We start from the raw sequence: 20,463 nt of genomic DNA, 5'->3' as shown, positions 1-20,463 counted from the left end.
CAAAAGGATATTTTCTGTGTATATATTTGCAATAAGACAAGATGCTACATAGAGAAATAACCTTTTCATTAAAGCAAGTTGCAATATTAAAAATGGTGCACAAAAGTAAATTAACTATAGCAAGGAGTAACTGCATAAAGTCTTACTAGGGGCCCCAAGTGGCTGAGTGGTCTAAAGTGCTTGCCGTTATGGATCATTGCCATCTCACCTTTGTCTGCATGGGTTCAAGTCTCAGGTTTGGCCAATGTAAATATGTGAGAAAGCTTGCTAGTAGCTTCTCGTGGGTCATTGGTTCTTTCCGGGGTATTACCGGATTCTTCTTCACCATTTATACTGGCCACCATGTATATAGCCTATCTTGTGCTGAATAATGGCATAAAACCCTACAAAAACAAAAACAACAATCTTACTCTTTTTTTAAAAACTAAAAATATTTATTTAAATGCAGTTTAAAAGAGCTGTTCTAGAATTAAAAGCAGTGGTGGTGGTGGTGGTGGTGGTGGTGGTGGTGGGGGCACAAGTGACTTTGTTGAAGAATCCATCACCCATCAATATTTTAATTGGACTGGTGAACATAAACACTTAAACCAGTCTGGATTACCCATCATAACCATATTTACCTGGAAATTAAATTAAGTACATTTCAACCAACCACCCCCACATGTAATATTGGAGCAGCCTAAATGTAGAATAATGCAATGCAAGATCAAACAAGATAAATGGTAGTGCATAACCATAGCCAAGAGCTGGTGGCTGGGGTTTGATGCTTTATAGGATTAGGTATCCAATGCCAAGGCAAATGGAGTAAACCAAAGTAGTCAATCCAGGCTGACTGATGGTAGGATTCAAATCTGAACTCTTTCAGCTACCAGTTTGACACACTAACCACTAAACCACCAAGGCTCCTGTGTCCATTTGCCACCTTTTATTACATGCAAGGTGGTACATAAGACCTATTCTACATCACTCAGCCACCACTGGGGGTGGGTTGGGGGGGAAGTTAGGAGCTGATGGTTTATATGCTCATACTGAGTTGTGAATACAACAAGGATCTCACAGAATGCAGTGTTTTGTCTGTGTATCAAGATATGATGTACCATCACTATCTGAATACAGTTATGAAAATATAACCAGGTTACATCAGAATGGAACAAAACATAACACAAAATATTAAATATTAATTCTGCCACTGGCACACCTGGAAAAAATGGTCAATCAAAAATATGACTTTTAATAAACCAATGCCTCTGTATGGCTCATATTTTAACATTCTGTAACAAAGGTCAGTCAAAAATATGCCTTTACCAAACCAATGCCTCTGTATTATTCACTTCTCACCAACCAATGAAAAATTTGAGTAAAAAATATGCCTTTCATCATACCAATGCCTCTGTATTATTCACATCTCACCAACCAATCAAAAACATGAGTCAAATATATGCCTTTCATCATACCAATGCCTCTGTATTATTCACATCTCACCAACCAATCAAAAACATGAGTCAAATATATGCCTTTCATCATACCAATGCCTCTGTATTATTCACATCTCACCAACCAATCAAAAACATGAGTCAAATATATGCCTTTCATCAAACCAATGCTTCTGTATTATTCATTTCTCACCAACCAATGAAAAATTTGAGTAAAAAATATGCCTTTCATCATACCAGTGCCTCTGTATTATTCATATCTCACTAACCAGTGAAAAATGAGAGTCAGATATATGCCTTTCATCAAACCAATGCTTCTGTATGACTCACAGACTGAATCTGATGATAACAAACATTATCAAATAGATTAATATACTTTTGTCATGCCTGAAATGTTGTAATAATGTATGGACTTTTTCACACTGCTAATTGTTATTCATTTTTATCTATCTGGTCTTTCCAATAAAAAGTAGAGCCCACATGTTATCCATGTTAAAATTCATGGACTTTTAACAAAAAAATCCAAAATCCAATGTTATCCATGAAAAATTTCATGGAAGTTCTAACAAAGAGCCCACTGTTATCCAATTTAAAATTCATGAAGTCCTAACAAAGAGCCCACTGATATCCATTTTAAAATTCATCAAAGTTCTAACAAAGTGCCCACCGTTATCAATTTTAAAATTCATTGAAGTTTCAACAAAGAGCCTACTGTTATACATTTTAAAATTCATGAAAATTCTAACAAAGAGCCCACTGTTATCCATTTTAAAACTCATGGAAGTTGTCACAAAGAGCCTACTTGTTATACATGTTACTGTAGATACATGTTATGAATAGACAGAGTTTTCTGTAATATGAGTGGATATCAATGTAATAATGATCTGGAATATTTTTTTTACGCATCCTTAAGTTCCATGGCCTACAAAATGAGTGATTACATAAATTTCACACATTGATAAATACCCCAAAATTATCATTTAATCCTATGAGAAGTCGCTTACCATCTAATGATGGCATTTCTGGTATTATTTGGTTCAAATTATACTTGATATCAGCAACAACTGGATGGTCCCCAAGGGCCTCAATGGCCATATCAATAAAAACTCGCTGTTCCCTCCATGACTGTTCACAAATCAGAAACTTATCAGCTGAAATAAACAAGAAGAAACTTTGTCAGCAGCCATTATTAATTCAGTCTTTGATTGTTAATTTGATATTATACAATTTTAAATCTTTGTTTTTGTGGATATGTTTTATGAACCAGTAAACACCATGCTAAACAACATCATCTGAGGTTAAAATGATGTTTTATGAACCTGTAAACCAGATACTAACCAATGTTAATTGAGGTTAATATGACGTTTTTATGAACCAGAAAACCTCATACTGACCCATGTTATTGAGGTTAATATGATGTTTATATGATCCAGTAAACCTTATACTGACCCATGTTAATTGAGGTTAATATGACGTTTTTATGAACCAGTAAACCTTATACTGACCCATGTTAATTGAGGTTAATATGATGTTTTTATGAACCAGTAAACCTTATACTGACCCATGTTAATTGAGGTTAATATGTTTTTATGAACCAGAAAACCTCATACTGACCCATGTTAATTGAGGTTAATATGATGTTTATATGAACCAGTAAACCTTATACTGACCCATGTTAATTGAGGTTAATATGACGTTTTTATGAACCAGTAAACCTTATACTGACCCATGTTAATTGAGGTTAATATGTTTTTATGAACCAGAAAACCTCATACTGACCCATGTTAATTGAGGTTAATATGTTTTTATGAACCAGAAAACCTCATACTGACCCATGTTAATTGAGGTTAATATGTTTTTATGAACCAGAAAACCTTATACTGACCTCATTAATTTCAGTTAGTATGATAGGTTTATGGGTTTATAAAATTAAGATTTATTGAGATAAAGGTCTGTAATTGTTTTATTACTGCAACATGATTAAGAGAAACTGTTTAAAAAAATTTGCTTTAGAATTTACAAAGTGCCATTTCACTTGTATGACATTAAAGAACAAAATACCATTATAATGCCAAATAAAATTCAGTGAAGTCATTACTGTGTGATATGAAGAAATACCACAAATCATATGATATTTTGCCAAACAATCTCTGCTGAGAACCATGCAATAATAACTGACAGTTAAGGCAATTATGAAGAACTGCATAGCACCAATCCTCCTGGCTTCATATCACCAATCCCCATGCTTTATATCACCATCTCTGATGCTTCATATCACCAATCCCCATGCTTCATATCACCATCTCTGATGCTTCATATCACCAATCCCCATGCTTTATATCACCATCTCTGATGCTTCATATCACCAATCCCTATGCTTCATATCACCAATCGTTATGCTTCATATCACCAATCATTATGCTTCATATCACCAATCCCCATGCTTTATATCAACAATCCCCATGCTTTATATCACCATCTCTGATGCTTCATATGACCAATCCCTATGCTTCATATCACCAATTGTTATGCTTCATATGACCAATCCCCATGCTTCATATCACCAGTCCCCATACTTTATATCAATAATCCCCATGCTTCATATCACCAATCCCCCATGCTTCATATCACCAATCCCTATGCTTTATATCAACAATCCCTATGCTTTATATCAACAATCCCCATGCTTTATATCAAAAATCCTACATGCTATATATCATAAATCCCCATGCTTCATATCCCCATTTCATCATGCTTCACATCACCAATCACCTTAGCTTCATATCACCAATCCAGCATGACTTATATCACCAATCCATGATGCTTCGTATCACCTATCCCTATGCTTTATATCAACAATCCCTAAGCTTTATATCAACAATCCCCATGCTTTATATCAACAATCCTACATGCTTCATATCACCAATCCCCCATGCTTCATATCCCCATTCCATCATGCTTCACATCACCAATCACCTTAGCTTCATATCACCAATCCAGCATGCTTTATATCACCAATCCATGATGCTTCATATCACCAATCCCCATGCTTTATATCAACAATCCTACATCCATGAGGCTATGAGGAGTGGGAGACAAATAATGTAACCCCTTGACTGGGATTTCCTTATCTTGGTACAAAACACCCATATAGATTATTGTTCCCACCCAACTTTTTCTGACTAAAATAATATAACCCTGCACCCTTGCAATTTAGTTAGCAGATTCAAAACAGTCTTCAGCAGGTACTAATACTGTTCTCACTCTATCAAGTTTTGTACTCATTGATGAAAATCTGAATGATTATCTAAGTGGAATCTAGCTATATGTGCTGCTCTTTGAAAAGGAAACAAAATCAAGAAAAATAGTTACAATTGTTATGTGTTGGAAGTATTGCACAATGAGCGTCTTCAGCCATGTGCTTTTGTTGATACTGCACATTAAAACATATATGTTAATGAGGGTAATGGGGTGACCTGTCAAACTTACGAACACAAGTTCTACGCATGAGGAAAAATATAAACATAAAATAATTTGATATTATTACTGTATTATCACATGCAATTGATGGATGTCATATGAAACTGACAATAAATTAATATCTTTTATACAGTTAAGTTTTAACTTTCATCAGTTCTAATTTGGAAAATGTTCTGTAGTAGGCAATGGTACGATACTGTTCAGTACAATATGTCTAATGGTTACAGTTCTACTGAAGTGTGTAGTGACATCAGGAAATTCCTAATTCACGACTTTTTTGGAAATTAATATTTTCTGTCCTTGAAATGATATGCTACATGGACAACTTTTTGTGGAATAGCATGTGGACTGATGAATTAACCACTCTGGTTGGTAAGTGCAGAAGTTTTCATTTGCAATCAATTATAATATTTGATTCAACTGGGGAATCTGTGGGTGTTCGACAAAGTTAGAAGAAACCAGTCTGACATAACACATTTCTGGTTTTTGCTGGCTTTACAGCAGCACTTGAGAAAGTTTACTTTTGTGTGGCCAGTGATGTCTATTGCCTATGTGTCTGAAGATCTATCAAATAGCTTGACTTGTGTGTATATGTGTGTGTCAAAATGTTTTGTTTGGTGTTATTGAGATTGGAGAGACCTTAAGTTGCTTATTGAGTGAATTTCTTTTCGTTATATACCTGTTTTTGTTGTATTTTACAACAACTCCATACAGCACAGCATAAGACATCTAGGGTTTCTTTTTAAAAGTAGTTCCTAGTGCATGGACACCATGACTGAGATGACAGGTGTGAGATAACTGAGATAGGAAAAGTTAGGTTAGTGAAACAGGTAGATTTCTCTGTCGCATTGGTGAGAATGCTATATCTCACCTCCCAGTCATATTTTTGTGTTAGTAAAAACTATCTGCAAAAACATTAATACAAGATCTGAATGTTGGTGCTGCCACTGTTCAAAATGATACCAGTCTCACAGTCTGCATAATGAAGACTTAACACATAGTCTTATTATTCTTTCTTACATCAAACAAAACATGGTCAATAAAGAGCATAAGATATGACATCAGTCTTTCCAAGGCTTTACCTGATCTGGCTTTCATAAACTGTGCATTGGACCAGTTAACGTTATCGTTAACACCAGGAACTCCCCAAGTATGTTCAGGGGGTTTGATCAAGTATCTCACTGAATCTGTTATTCTTGGATCATTAGCTGAACATTTTCCTGAAAAAAGATTCAGCATTCTTTAACATACAATACAAACAATTAGTTTTATGGCTCTGAAAACCCCCAAAAAGTTAATCGCTGATTCAGAGTTTTACTTAAACCTGGATTTACAGAATCACTCCAATGTCAGAGAAGATAAGAGAATTAACATAACAACATTATATGTACTGTAAAGCATAATTTCTGTATGATGCATTTTATTTTCTATTAAGTTACAGGAGTACTGCCATCAAACAATTAAACAGACTTAAATACAATTGCAGTTAATTAGATTGTTTAACATATGCATTAATACTAATATCCTTCAAACATCTCTGAAATCTGGAAAAGATGCAATTTAATAACCATAGAAAATGTGGGTTCAATGCATGTACGTCAGATACTGAAGCAAGAAAGGCATCTTAAGGAATTTACTCTGGATCTTAGTTTTAAAGGGATACACATACATGTGATGAAATATGGAAGAACTTTAATGAAAGGCTGACTTAAAATTTAACTTTTAAGTTTAAAGTTTTGACAATTTATACCCTGAACTCTTAATGGCTGATATACTGGTACAAGGTGGTCTTACAGGTGAAGAAAAGATGGAGATTCCAGTAAAAGTCACAGATCTTAAATGGCCAATTGCATATTCTCAAAAACTCTGTCATATGTTGGACATAGGACATCATAGGTGCGAAGCTTGTTTGTTAACCGAACAATTTCCAGACTGGATTACAATATACATACAACATGACATGCTTCCATGACAGCAAACAGATATATAATATTGAGACCAATATTTCAGTAGTAATACCACAAATAAGAAAAACATGTCGTACCCAAGGAGACCGTTAAGAATGGTGTGATGTGATGTGATTTTGATTTTTAACGTAACTTTAACAATTTTTCAGTCATATCGCTATGATGTCTGCAATGTGGCAGTTTATAGTGATGTCTAGCACTGGGGCATCATGTCGCAGACATGTAGCATGATGTCCCACCCAGTCACATTATCCTGACACCAGGCCAACCAGTCCTAACACTAACCTCTTAATGCTGAATGCCAAGCAAGGCAGCTGTTAGTACCATTTTTGTAAGTCTTTGGTATGACTTGGCCGGGGATCGAACCCATGACCTTCCACATCCGAGGCGGATGCTCTAACCACTAGGCCACCGGCGCGGTCATTAAGAATGGTATTAAATTTAAAGTTAGTCCAGAACCATCTTCTTGTACCTTAGTAAGTTCTCTTTACTCAAACAAGCAATGACAAACAGTCTAGAGCATGATCTACTTTGTTCCCCAAAACTAGCATGTGTACAGTGAAACCTGCCTTAGCATATACCTTCATAGAAAGGACATACCTTCATAGAAAGGACACCTGCTTATGAAAAACATTTCAGAAACCCTTCTATATTTAACTTATATGTAAGTAACATACATAAAGAACAACCATTCATACTGGACAAAATATCATAATCCTTTGAGATTCTTTTCTAGACAGGCTTCATTATAACTTTAGAAGGGTCAGTTTAAGCCCATCAATGGATGGTGAAGTTTTTTCTTCTTTATGCAATAATTGCTCATGAAATCATCCAGGAGTATGTTTTTACAGCTTGTACAAATTTACAAAAATAAATAAGCGTGATAACTCATAAAGAGCCACCTATCATACCCACATATGATCGAACTTTCCAATTTCTAATTCTCACATATGAAGGATTGTACTGTAATGTAAAAATGGTTAATTCAGTATTGAAATTGAAAGCTACCTGCACTTATGCACTCCATGATGGTTTCACTGACTGTTCTATATTGAGCCATTTTCTTTGGGTCTGAGGCTATTCCCTGTATCCATGTGTCTCCTATCTCCATGGTAACCACAGGAAGAGACCCTCTGATTGGCTGAACAGCTGCAACAAAATCTTCAAATGTGGAAGCTCTCAACTTGGCCTGGGGAAACTCTGCCCTCAGTATTTCATAATATCCTAATATTTCCTGAAAAAAAGACATTGCCACTGTTTGGTCTTGCTTATATTTTTCAAACTGTCGTCATCAACCTGATGATGAAAGTCGTGAATTGCTGCTTCAGAATTAACCCAAGTCTTAATTCAAACTGCAGTATGTCAATCCCACTTTGTAGAAATAGATAGCACATTAAAAATAAGGATACTTTGATGCTTGATATAGACAATGGTTGAAAAAAATGATGAAATTCATTGTGAATAATTAAAAAAATTTTACTAAAAATTCATAAACTCTAAATTTACGGATCATCATTGGCATACAGCATGCTGTGCCTGTGTACTGTATTTACCTCTATTACTAAATGTTCCATTGAGTTAAAATATACAAATGCTACAAATAACTGCATAATTCATAATTCAAGCACAGTAGTTTACCACAGTAGGTTTAAAAATGCTTTATTCTATAGCCATCTTACATTGTGCTTTACAAGTCTTTTGACGTGTAGTCATTAAATAATCAAGCAATGTAAAAAGGATTATGCAGAATACTATAAGATTAAAATAATGACTGTTTTTATTACTTTAAATGTTGATTTATAAAACAAACTAGCTGTTTTTAATTGTAAAATAAAATAATATATTGTAAAGAAACTGGCTATTTTTGAAATTGGAAAGTAAAATACTGTATGGTTCACAAACTGGCTGTTTTTAAAAGAAAACAAAGTAATGTGTTGTTATCAAACTGACTTTTTTAATTAAAAAATAAAATACAGTTAACATACTGGCTGTTTTAATTGGAAATAAGTAATATATTGTGAACATATGGCTGTTTTTAACTGGAAAATAAAGTAAGGAATTTTTAACTGGCTTTTTCAAAATTGGAAACTAAAGTTATGTATTGTAACAAACTGGCTGTTTTTAATCAAATAATAAAATATTATACTGTTAACAAACTGGTTGTATTAACTGGGAAAAAATGTATTGTTAACAATCTGGTTGTTTTTAACTGGAAAAAGTACTGAACTTTTAACAAACTGTCTGTTTTTAAACTGGAAAATAAAGCAATATTAACAAACTGGCTGTTTTCTAACAGGAAAATAATGCAATGTTAATAAACTGGCTGTTTTTATACTGGAAAATAAAGCAATGTTAACAAAGTGGCTGTTTTAATTGGAAAAAGGTAATATATTATTAACAATCTGACTTGTTAACTGGAAAATAAAATATTGTATTGTTCCCAAACTGGCTGTTTTTAAACTGGAAAATAAAGCAATATTAACAAACTGGCTGTTTTCAAACTGGAAAAAAAAGCCATGTTAACAAACTGGCTGTTTTTAAACTGGAAAAGTAAAGCAATGTTAACAAAGTGGCTGTTTTAATTGGAAAAAGGTAATATATTATTAACAATCTGGCTGTTGTTAACTGGAAAATAAAATACTGTATTGTTCTCAAACTGGCTGTTTTTAAACTGGAAAATAAAGTAATGTATTGCATACACTTCAGACATCGTAGCAATATGACTGGAAAATTGTTAAAGCTATGTTAAAAATCCATATCACACAACACACACTCAGGAACATACTGCAAATAAGCATACAAACAAAAATGCAATGTGACAGACAAAACACAAAATGTATTGAAATCACATACAAATATACAAAAACCTCTCTACAACAGCCAACTAGTAGAAAAGGCCAAAGTGACTTTTGTGAACAGGTGTTTGCACATCAAACAGTTGATAGATTGAACAGCTGCTCAGACTCACCAAGATCAAAAGACAGTTTTTATGAGACCTTTGAGGATTAGGGAATGAAAGAAGCTACCTGTGGCTACTGATTCATGTAATACAGTCAACTGCACTTAACTGCACATCGGTTAACTGCACACTCCGGATAACTGCATGTAGTCACGCCGGTCCCGTTTTTTCCCAATGCTTTTCAATGGGAACAAACTTCAGATAACTGCACTTTGCTTAAATGCACACTCTGGATAACAGCACGATAAATGTTCTGCCTGTGGCACATTATTCATTAAAATTTTACTCCGGTTAACTGCACAATGTATAGTCAGGATCAGTCATTGCCAGTCCACTGCTGTAATGCTTCAAATAAGCTTACAATTAAACCGGTAAATGCGACTTTGTAAATGATTGACATGTAAAGGATGCCATAGGTGGTAGATACATGTTTATTCCCGCCCACCGGGGAGCAATAGCATGGGAACAATCATATGTTGCAATAGATGACTATCTTCAGACATAAGGTGAAATCGAGGACTCAACCATCGTTGCAGCTCTTACAGAGACAAAACAAGAAGAAAATGATGAAAGAAGTGATGACGACGACACAGTAGATGACCAGGTTTCATCTAAGTCGCTATTCAGTCACTTTAGAATTTATGCAGATTCATGGAACAGAGAGAATGTGAGCTGTGTGAACCGTTTTACAAAGTAGAGTCGGCAATTCACCAACTTATTAGTAAAACTTGTGTGCATACATCAATTGCCGATTTCTTTCGGAAATCGTCAATTTCATTGTGTTTGATTTAATAATATGACATTAGTGCTGTTCATTGTAGACTCTTGTTTCATTTAAGTAAACGTTGAAAGAGTGGATTCTAATCATCTTTATACGTTATTCTTCACCTATTTTTGTGCCGTGCTGATTTAAAGCTGTACTGTACCGTACTTCGGTTAACTGCACACTCTGTTTAACTGCATAGTCTCGTGACGGGCCAGAGGCTGTGCAATTAACCGGAGTCGACTGTATACCTTTATATATACCATGCCTTGGTCATCAAACAAGTTTAATTTGCATACTTGGAATGGTCACTGCTGATATACTCCAGTGACCACAGAAGGCACAGTGAAACCACTGACTGGTTAAGAAACACATGGTCACTTGCTACAGAAGTCATGTGACTACTAATTACATGACACGTGTATAGGAAATTGGCCAAAGGGCATTACCATTACACAATGTAATGGTAATGCCATTTAATGGCAACACAATACAATGGCAACACACAGCAATGGAAATGCAATGTAATGGTTACACAATGTAATGGTAATGCCATTTAATGGCAACACAATACAATGGCAACACACAGCAATGGAAATGCAATGTAATGGTAACAATGTAATGGCAATGCCATATAATGGTAACACAATGTAATGGTAATGCCATATAATGGTAACACAATGTAATGGTAATGCCATCTAATGGTAACAGAATGTAATGGTAATGCCATATAATGGTAACACAATGTAATGGTAATGCCATATAATGGTATCACACAGCAATGTTAATACTTTGTAATGTTAATAAAAGCCATGTACTTCTTGGTTCTTGTTACTGACAAAACTCTTCTTCACAAATAACTGAACATTCCATTTTTGTGAAAATAGTAGAGGGGCAATTTCTCGCTCTGTTTGCAAATTCTGGAAATCAAACGTCATTAGAGTGAGTCACCTTCTCTGACCTATTTCTCTTTCAGTATGGTGTATTGCTTAGCTGCAGTCTGAAACTGATTTTACATACTTCATTGGGTGTTGGAACATAGCCTGCAGTCTGAAACTGATTTTACATACTTCATTGGGTGTTGGAACATAGCCTGCAGTCTGAAACTGATTTTACATACTTCATTGGGTGTTGGAACATAGCCTGCAGCCTGAAACTGATTTTACATACTTCATTGGGTGTTGGAACATAGTTTTTAATGAAGCAAGCATCAGGATATACATGTTATTTCTGAATGCTTTGATACATTACAAGAAAGAAAGAGTTGTTACCTCTACACTTTCTGGTGGTCATTTGAAAATGATACATTACAAAACAAGAAAGAGTTATTACCTCTACACTTTCCGGTGGTCCTGAATTATCTGTTCTAAAGGCAAAACAAAGAGCTTTGCTGAAGCCCGGGATTGTCACACAGTCCTCCCTGGACAAACCCCCTGGGTTAGCAGGATTTGGCCCTGGATTTAGTGGGTATCCTCCTACAATGAAATTATGTCATAAATGCGCTTCTCATGTTCCTATTATGTGTACAATCATGCATGTTTTGTGTGAAACACCAGTGGATGATATCACTATGTTTCTTCACATGATTGATGTATTTCACCATATTAAGCATGAGTATTCATGGGATATCAAATTTACTATTAGTGGCACTATGTATATGGCATTGATGAGTATTCATGGGATATCAAATTTACTATTAGTGGCACTATGCATATGGAATTGATGATCATTCATGGGATATCAAATTTACTATTAGTGGCGCTATGTATATGGCATTGATGAGTATTCATGGGATATCAAATTTACTATTAGTGGCACTATGTATATGGCATTGATGAGTATTCATGGGATATCAAATTTACTATTAGTGGCACTATGTACATGTATATGGCATTGATGAGTATTCATGGGATATCAAATTTACTATTAGTGGCACTATGTATATGGCATTGATGAGTATTCATGGGATATCAAATTTACTATTAGTGGCACTATGTATATGGCATTGATGAGTATTCATGGGATATCAAATTTACTATTAGTGGCACTATGCATATGGAATTGATGATCATTCATGGGATATCAAATTTACTATTAGTGGCACTATGTATATGGCATTGATGAGTATTCATGGGATATCAAATTTACACTTAGTTAAATAGATGTCCATTATAAAAGATTAGGTATTATTCCATGAAGGTCATTCATTTCAAGCATTACACATAACAGACACAAAGTTATTTCATATGAAAGGTTAAGTATTATTCCATTAAAGTCATGCAAGCATTTCATGTCTAACACCTAACAAATACAATATTATTTCATATGAAAGGTTAAGTGTGTATGATTTAGATTGTTAACATAGATTTAACAATTTTAGTTATATCAATGTGATGTCTGCAGTTTGGCAGTTTATAGTGATATTTAGTACTGGGGCATCATGCCGCAGACATATAGCATCATGTTCCACCCAATCACATTATCCTGTCACTGGACCGACCATTCCTAACAAAAACCTCTTAATGCTGAGTGCTAAGCAAGGCTACTGCTGGCACCATTTTTATAAGTCTCTGGTATGGCTTGGCTGTGGCTTGAACCCACTGCCTCCCACATCCAAGGCAGATGCTGTAACCACTTAGACCACCTGAGTGGTTGAAAAGTTAAGTATTATTCCATTAAAGTCATGCAATACACAAAACAAACAAGGTTATTTGACAGAATTCTGCATTACTAAGCCATATTTATATAAGTGATGTTGCCATAGTGGTGTATGCAGCTATATTTCTAGAAGTGATGTTGCCATAGTGGCATATATAGCTATATTTCTATGAGTGATGTTGCCATAGTCTGACTAGTCCGAGTTTCCTCTGACCCTTGCCACCCCATTTTTTGACATTTGGACATTTATGTTGGGGTGTAGGGTTAAAGCACATTCCCTATCGAAACGTTGGAATTCGCCGACACCATTTTGGTGTCGGCATGGGGTAGCCACTTTGTAGCTGACCCAGCACACTTGAACGACCTTTCATCAAGATATACCTGCATGAAATCAATAGGAATATGATTCATTTTCTCAAAAATCGTGAGCATAGCATTCGTCATGTCTTTAATCCACTGACAGACTAGACGAAAGTACGTCGTTGCTGAAATTTGACCTGGATCTGGCCATTTGCATTCTGAGTCACATGACTATACAAATCTCGGAACCTACAAGTCAATGACATCAGAGGTCATACAGTCACATGATATTGAAAATAAACCAATTTCTCAAGTTGTACATAGAATTTGGACATATTATATAGAAGTCATTTAATGTTTGTAAATAAATATAATGCACACTTAATTCTCAACATATTTATTCTGAGAACAATGAACAGAAACCTGTCGGTATTGCAGTAGGGTGGAGAAAACCATTTTCAAGAAGTATTGAGCACGTGTCAGTGATGTTTTTTTTGTTGGTGTCACGTGACTACCACACTGACACATGCTCTTCATAGTGAATCTGGCTTTCTTCAAATTTCTGCAACATTTACAAATTTTCATTGTTGTTTTCACAACACTTGTAGAAGTTTTTATTTTTATTTTTCTATAAAAATTACATAACTTTTATTTATATGTTTGATTTGTTTTCCTACAGCAACACTAGAAATGGTCTGTTGTTGATATCACGTGACTGTATGACCTCTGATGTCAATGAGATGTCGGTTTGTGAGAGTTGTGCAGTCACGTGACTAGGAAGACAAATGGTCAGATCCAGGTCAAATTTTAGCAACGATGTACTTTCGTCTTGTGTATCAGTGGATTAAAGACATAACGAATGCTATGATCGCAATTTCTGAAAAAATAAATCATATTCCTATCGATTTGATACAGTTATATCTCAATGAAAGGTCATTCAAGTTTGCTGGGCCAGCTAGTAAGCGGCTACCCCATTCCGACACCAAATGGTGTTGGTGAATTTCAACTTTTTGATAGGGAATGCGCTCTGACCCTACACCCCAACATAAATATCCAAATATCAAAAATGGGGTGGCAAGGGTCAGAGGAAACTCAGACTAATGTCTGACATACAGCCATACTTTTAGAAGTGATGTTGCCATAGTGGGGTATACAGCTATACTTCTAGAAGTGATGTTACCATAACAGGGTATACAGCTAAAGTTCTAAAGTGATGTTGCCACAGTGGCTATACAGCATTACTAAGCTATGCTTCTAGAAGTGACGTTGCCATAGTGGTGTACTCAGCTATAAAGTGGATATATAGCATTACTAAGTGATACTTCAACAAGTGATGTTACCATAGTGGGGTATACAGCAATACTTCTAGAAGTGATGTTGCCACATTGGTTATACAAGATTACTAAACTATACTTCTACAAGTGATTTTGCCAAAGTGGGGTATATAGATATATTTCAATATGTGATGTTGCCATAGTGAAGTATAACAGCTAAACTTCTAGTAGTGATGTTGCCACATTGGCTATAAGCATTACTAAGCTTACTTCTAGAAGTGATGTTGCCATAGTGAGGTATATAGCTATACTTTTACAAGTGATGTTGCCATAGTGGGGTATACAGCTATACTTCTAGAAGTGATGTTGCTATAGTGGGGTATATAGCTATACTTCTACAAGTGATGTTGCCATAGTGGGGTATACAGCATTTGTGGCAACATTATGACATTGTGTAATGAATTTGACTCTCAGAAGGAAATGATGGAGTTGAAAAGCATTCATTCTGATTGAAACTAAATATTAATATTTGGTGTTAGAGCACCCCTTCCCTACTCTCAGTGTTATAATAAATTGCATAAAGAAAATTCTATATTGGTCCCTAAATCTGATTCATCAAATAATCTACAGCTCTAAATGAGAAAAGGACCTATGTCCATCTAATACAGGGGCTTTGGAATGATTTTTATATTAGGTGTAGCTCCTTGGAAGCAGGAGGAATTTTATAACTTGAGTGGAGTGGCTATTAACCTGCACTTTTCAAATAGGTAATTAGCATGAATTTGGGGTCATGACTGTCCTGCATCCAGTGCTTCATGCAACTTAATTAAGAATGTTTACATTGTACAAATGTTGAAAAAGAGAAATTCCACTACCTGGATGCCACATGGCCATAACTTCGTCCTGTTTATACCTCCACCTGAAGATGCTGGGTACAGCAGGGGGACTAGTTCCAGGGTTCACACCTACAGACACTGCAGCAATACCTTTCTTAACCAGGGTAGGAATTGCTGCATGAGTCAACCCTTGATATGAAAGAAAATGGAAAGCAATAAATCTTTTATGTAATGATTTTTCTACAATAATTATCTAGGTAACTCCAGACACATGTAAAACAATCAGGTCATAGTGACAAAACAGGTTTGATTTAAAAAACGGATGTCAACACTATTGTCTTGTATGAGATCAGGAAAAAGAAACAGATTAAAGACATGAATCCTTCCTTTGTCAACAAAAGTTGACTGTTGGAAAATCCTATATTGATATATTACACTACTGAATACAACTTATTACACAAGTTTTGTTTTTCATGAAAGCATACATTATGAAGGTAACTATCACCTTGATAAAAGATACTACCTTGATTCCATCATTATATTGACATGATAAAATTGTAAACCACAATAACAGGTCACAGTATTGAAAAGACTACAAACATTAACTGTATAAATACAATCTTTAAAATATTAAATGTTTCCATTATCAGTAAGATTATATATATATATATATATATATATATATATATATATATATATATATATAAATACAATCTTTAAAATATTAAATGTTTCCATTATCAGTAAGATTATATATATATATATATATATATATATATATATATATATATATATATACACACATACAAGCTTCCATAGCATGAAAGCATTTTGGTTATGCTGGTGAGTCTTCATTCTTGACACTATCACAACATCTCATGAGGGATGAATTTATTTGTATGATTTAATTAAGAAATATGAGGACATACAAACTACAAATTCATTACACTTAGATACAGACAAGAAGAAAATATGTTTTATGTAAAACATGACAGATTTTAATCAAGAATCATTTCACTCAACTTCCCTATTATACATAATTCCTATAAACGTATATCCTATCATCCTATTCAAAACATGTGCTATGAACAACTGTACATATTTAGGTGGGGGACCCGAGTGGCCGAGTGGTCTAAAGCACTCACTCTTATGGATCACAGCCATCTCACCTCTGTCTGTGTGGGTTCAAGTCTTGGGCTTGGCCAATGTGGGTACATGAGAAAGCTTGCCAGTAGCTTCGCATGGGTCGGTGGTTCTTTCCGGGGATTTCCCGGGTTCTTCCTCCACCATTTATACTGGCCACCATGTATAGCCTATCTTGTGGTGAAAAATGGCATTAAATCCTATAACAACAAAAACAACATATTTAGGTACACTCATTGTAGGAAATGCACTGTTTAAGCACAGTCTTGTCTCACAATTTTGGTCTCAGTTAAAGTGCATGAGCGTCATTTAACAGGCATTACTGGATTCCCCTTCATGTTTTGAGATCTGCCATGATGCCACATTCAAAATAAATGTGGTAAACTGAAAAAAAAATGTCATACCAAACTTATGTCCGAGGCTTTTATTAGCATCCTTTTACAAACAAACTGTTTCAAACCATCTAAAAAATTATGAGAAATAATCAAGCTTCTCAGTGCATTGTGTCTTTTGGATCAAGTTGTTAAAACCTTCATGAAACCTTGCACTCAATATCTGCACAGTGTTCATTAGTAATACACACAAGTCATGGAACAAGGTGCACAAAATGTTAAGTAAACACCTGCACAGAAAATGGGAGGCAAAGAAAGGTTTGCTGACCAAGTGAATCTGTTCATAAAATTTCATTGAACTAAGTGTCATGCACTGCAAAAATCCAAATCAAGTCGTCTTCAATGTCAAATTTAAAAGACTGTATTAATGTTACTTAACTGACCTTCCATCTTTACCCAATGTTCTCAAACAGCAAAGTATCATCATCCTTTTTATTGTACCAAAACTCTGGGACAGAAAAAATAATTCCCAACAAACTGGCTCTCTGGGTTAGGGTTGGGGTTGGGGAATTTCAATTTCTATTCTTCTTTCAGAGGTCAGCTGATTAATGACTGTACTTCCTATGTCGATACTACCAATGAAAAACTCTTTGTAGTCTATAAATCAACTACACTTTATAACTTTGATATAAATGCTGTTGTTTTCAACCTAGATAGACCTACATGAAGACAACATCTGCACAGTCAGTGAAGTCCAAGTAAAGCTGTAAGATTGTGATGTTTCATTGTGTATAAGACTAATCTGTTTTGGTTTAATTGGTAGGTTGAACAAGAGATTACTGTATGTATGTATGTATGTATGTATGTATGTATGCATGTATGTATGTATGTGTGTGTGTGCATGTGTGCATGTGTGTGTGCATATGTATGTATGTATGTATGTATGCATGTATGTATGTGTGTGTGTGCATGTGTGCATGTGTGTGTGCGTATGTATGTATGTATGTATGTATGTATGTACAGTAAAACCTTGGATTGCGAGAATAATTTGTTCCGGAAACGTATTTGTAATCCAAAGCACTTGTATATCAAAGCGAATTTCCCCATAAGAAATAATGGAAACTCAGATGATTCGTTCCACAACCCAAAAATATTCATAAAAAAACGATTAATACAAAATACCTTTTTATATTTTTATTATTTAAAGGTTTATTGTGTAGGACGAATTTCACTGTCACTAACGGAATCACTGTTATCTGTTGGCTCAATGGAATCTTTTTCTTTTTGTGCGACTTTAACAAGGAACCTATCCTATCCAATGAAACCTGCTTTTGCCTCCTTTTGAGGATTTCGCATATACGTACACTTGTATTGCAAGACCTTGCTCGTTTATCAAGTTAAAATTTATTTAAAAAATTTTTTTGTGCTCATCTTGCAAAACACTCACAGACCAAGATACCTGCAATCCAAGGTTTAACTGTATGTATGAATGTATGTACATAGGTATGTGTGTGTATGTATGTATGAATGTATGTCTGTAATTGTGTGTACATATGTATGTATGTATGTATGTATGTATGTATGTATGTATGTATGTATATATGTATGTATGCATGCATGCATGAATGTATGTATGTATGTATTTATGTGTGCATGTGTATGTATGTGTGTAATGTATGTATGTATGTATGTGTGTGTAATGTTTGTATGTATGTATGTATGTATGTATGTATGTGTGTGTGTGTGTATGTATGTATGTATGTATGTGTGTGTGTGTGTGTGTGTGTGCATGTATGTATGTAAAAAGAGAAATTAACCACAGAATATTTCTTAAGGCTAGCATCATCTGCTTTCCTAATGTAAAAAAATTATATAATTTTCTGATTTCTTGCTCTTGTAGCATATAGCTCCTCACAAGCAAGTCTGCAAATAATGATACCTCACATGTCACAGCCATTTTTTTACACAATTCGCTTAAAATGACAGTTGTTCAAGATGAAATGTGAAGTTTCCTTACAAAATATCTTATCTTTTTATTAAACTTATTTGATGCCAAAATTGTTTTAACTTTAGGAAAAATTAATTGAAAGGTGGAAATTGGTTGACTGTATCAAAATGTAAAAAAAATATACAGTGAAAATTGAAGTATCAGTATACCAGAATTCCCTCATGACTTAAATTTTTAGTCCTGAATTTTATTTTTTTAATATCATTTTTTTTCCCCTGCCAAAGCAACACCCCTCAACTCCAAATAGTGAAACAAATTTTGATCCCAAATTTCAATTTTATGCTTTAGAAAACCCCATAAAACTGAAACTGAATTAAGACTGGGAATATATTTCAGCTGCTAAATTCCTGACACATGCTGGAACAGATTAATAATGGTTGGAAGGTACTGTAGTTGGTTTATATGTGAGACAAAAACCCAGAAAATTTCCCAAGGGCATGTGAGGTTAAAACAATACTTGACAAAGATGCGGACACAAATTAGGGCTGATAATAGGCTAATCTTAAGTCCTTGCACCATACAAAAAAGCCAGCTTTTAAGGTAAATTATTAGTAACTAACTGCTTGTAGGTAGGCAATTTAAGAAAAACTATGTTTATTTGCTGATTATCTAATTGTGATTTGTGCCATTCATTTGTATACATGTTGAATTTGATATCAGAGCTTTATTAACCAGGCATGTGGTCTAGCTTTTGATGCTTTGATGACAGAGACCAACAAAGCATTATTCTAAAAGTCAGATTCACTCAATGACATATTCTTAAGTTTTAGATCTTATACAGAGATGAAAAAACGTCGTAATTGCTAAGGATGACCATTATTTGGCTATGGCACAAGAAATGGCATCATACACACAAGCTACATTAGTTAAAGAAAGATACAAGAAAAAACAGACAACACTTCATGCCTTCTTCAAGCCAATCTCCTGAACTGTGAACATTATGAATTATATGGAGTATTTAAACATTGTGGAGTATTATTCTTGATTCTAATGGACTTATCATTTATAATTCAAATGGACTTATGATTCATAATCCTAATGGACTTATCATTCATAATCCTAATGGACTTATTATTCATAATTCTAATGGAATTATCATTCATAATTCTAATGGAATTATCATTCATAATCCTAATGGACTTATTATTCATAATTCTAATGGAATTATCATTCATAATTCTAATGGACTTAACGTTCATAATTCTAATGGACTTATCATTCATAATTCTAATGGACTTATAGTTCATAATTCTAATGGACTCATCCTTCATAATTCTAATGGACTTATCATCATAATTCTAATGGACTTA

The 20,463-nt window shown here is 34.5% G+C and overlaps 1 protein-coding gene across 2 annotated transcripts in view; it reads right to left on the bottom strand.

Annotated features, from left to right (window-relative positions):
* The window catches only part of LOC149769602 (uncharacterized), a 69,324-nt gene that overhangs the window by 25,360 nt on the left and 23,501 nt on the right, over nt 1-20,463 (bottom strand). For both annotated transcript variants that reach the window (XM_089949820.1, XM_089949821.1), the window contains 5 exons: nt 15,710-15,859; nt 11,935-12,077; nt 7,889-8,114; nt 5,996-6,133; nt 2,438-2,584 (listed from right to left, as the gene is read on the bottom strand). In XM_089949820.1, the coding sequence (XP_089805946.1) occupies nt 2,438-2,584; nt 5,996-6,133; nt 7,889-8,114; nt 11,935-12,077; nt 15,710-15,859 (804 nt within the window). The remainder of the gene's footprint in view (nt 1-2,437; nt 2,585-5,995; nt 6,134-7,888; nt 8,115-11,934; nt 12,078-15,709; nt 15,860-20,463) is intronic.

The sequence above is a fragment of the Sinohyriopsis cumingii genome, unplaced genomic scaffold (assembly GCF_028554795.1).
Source record: "Sinohyriopsis cumingii isolate HCF-2022 unplaced genomic scaffold, ASM2855479v2 utg003553l, whole genome shotgun sequence".
NCBI classification, from domain to species: Eukaryota; Metazoa; Mollusca; class Bivalvia; order Unionida; family Unionidae; genus Sinohyriopsis; species Sinohyriopsis cumingii.
The sequence above is the reverse complement of the archived record's forward strand: the minus strand, read 5'-3'. Positions and strand labels throughout refer to the sequence as shown.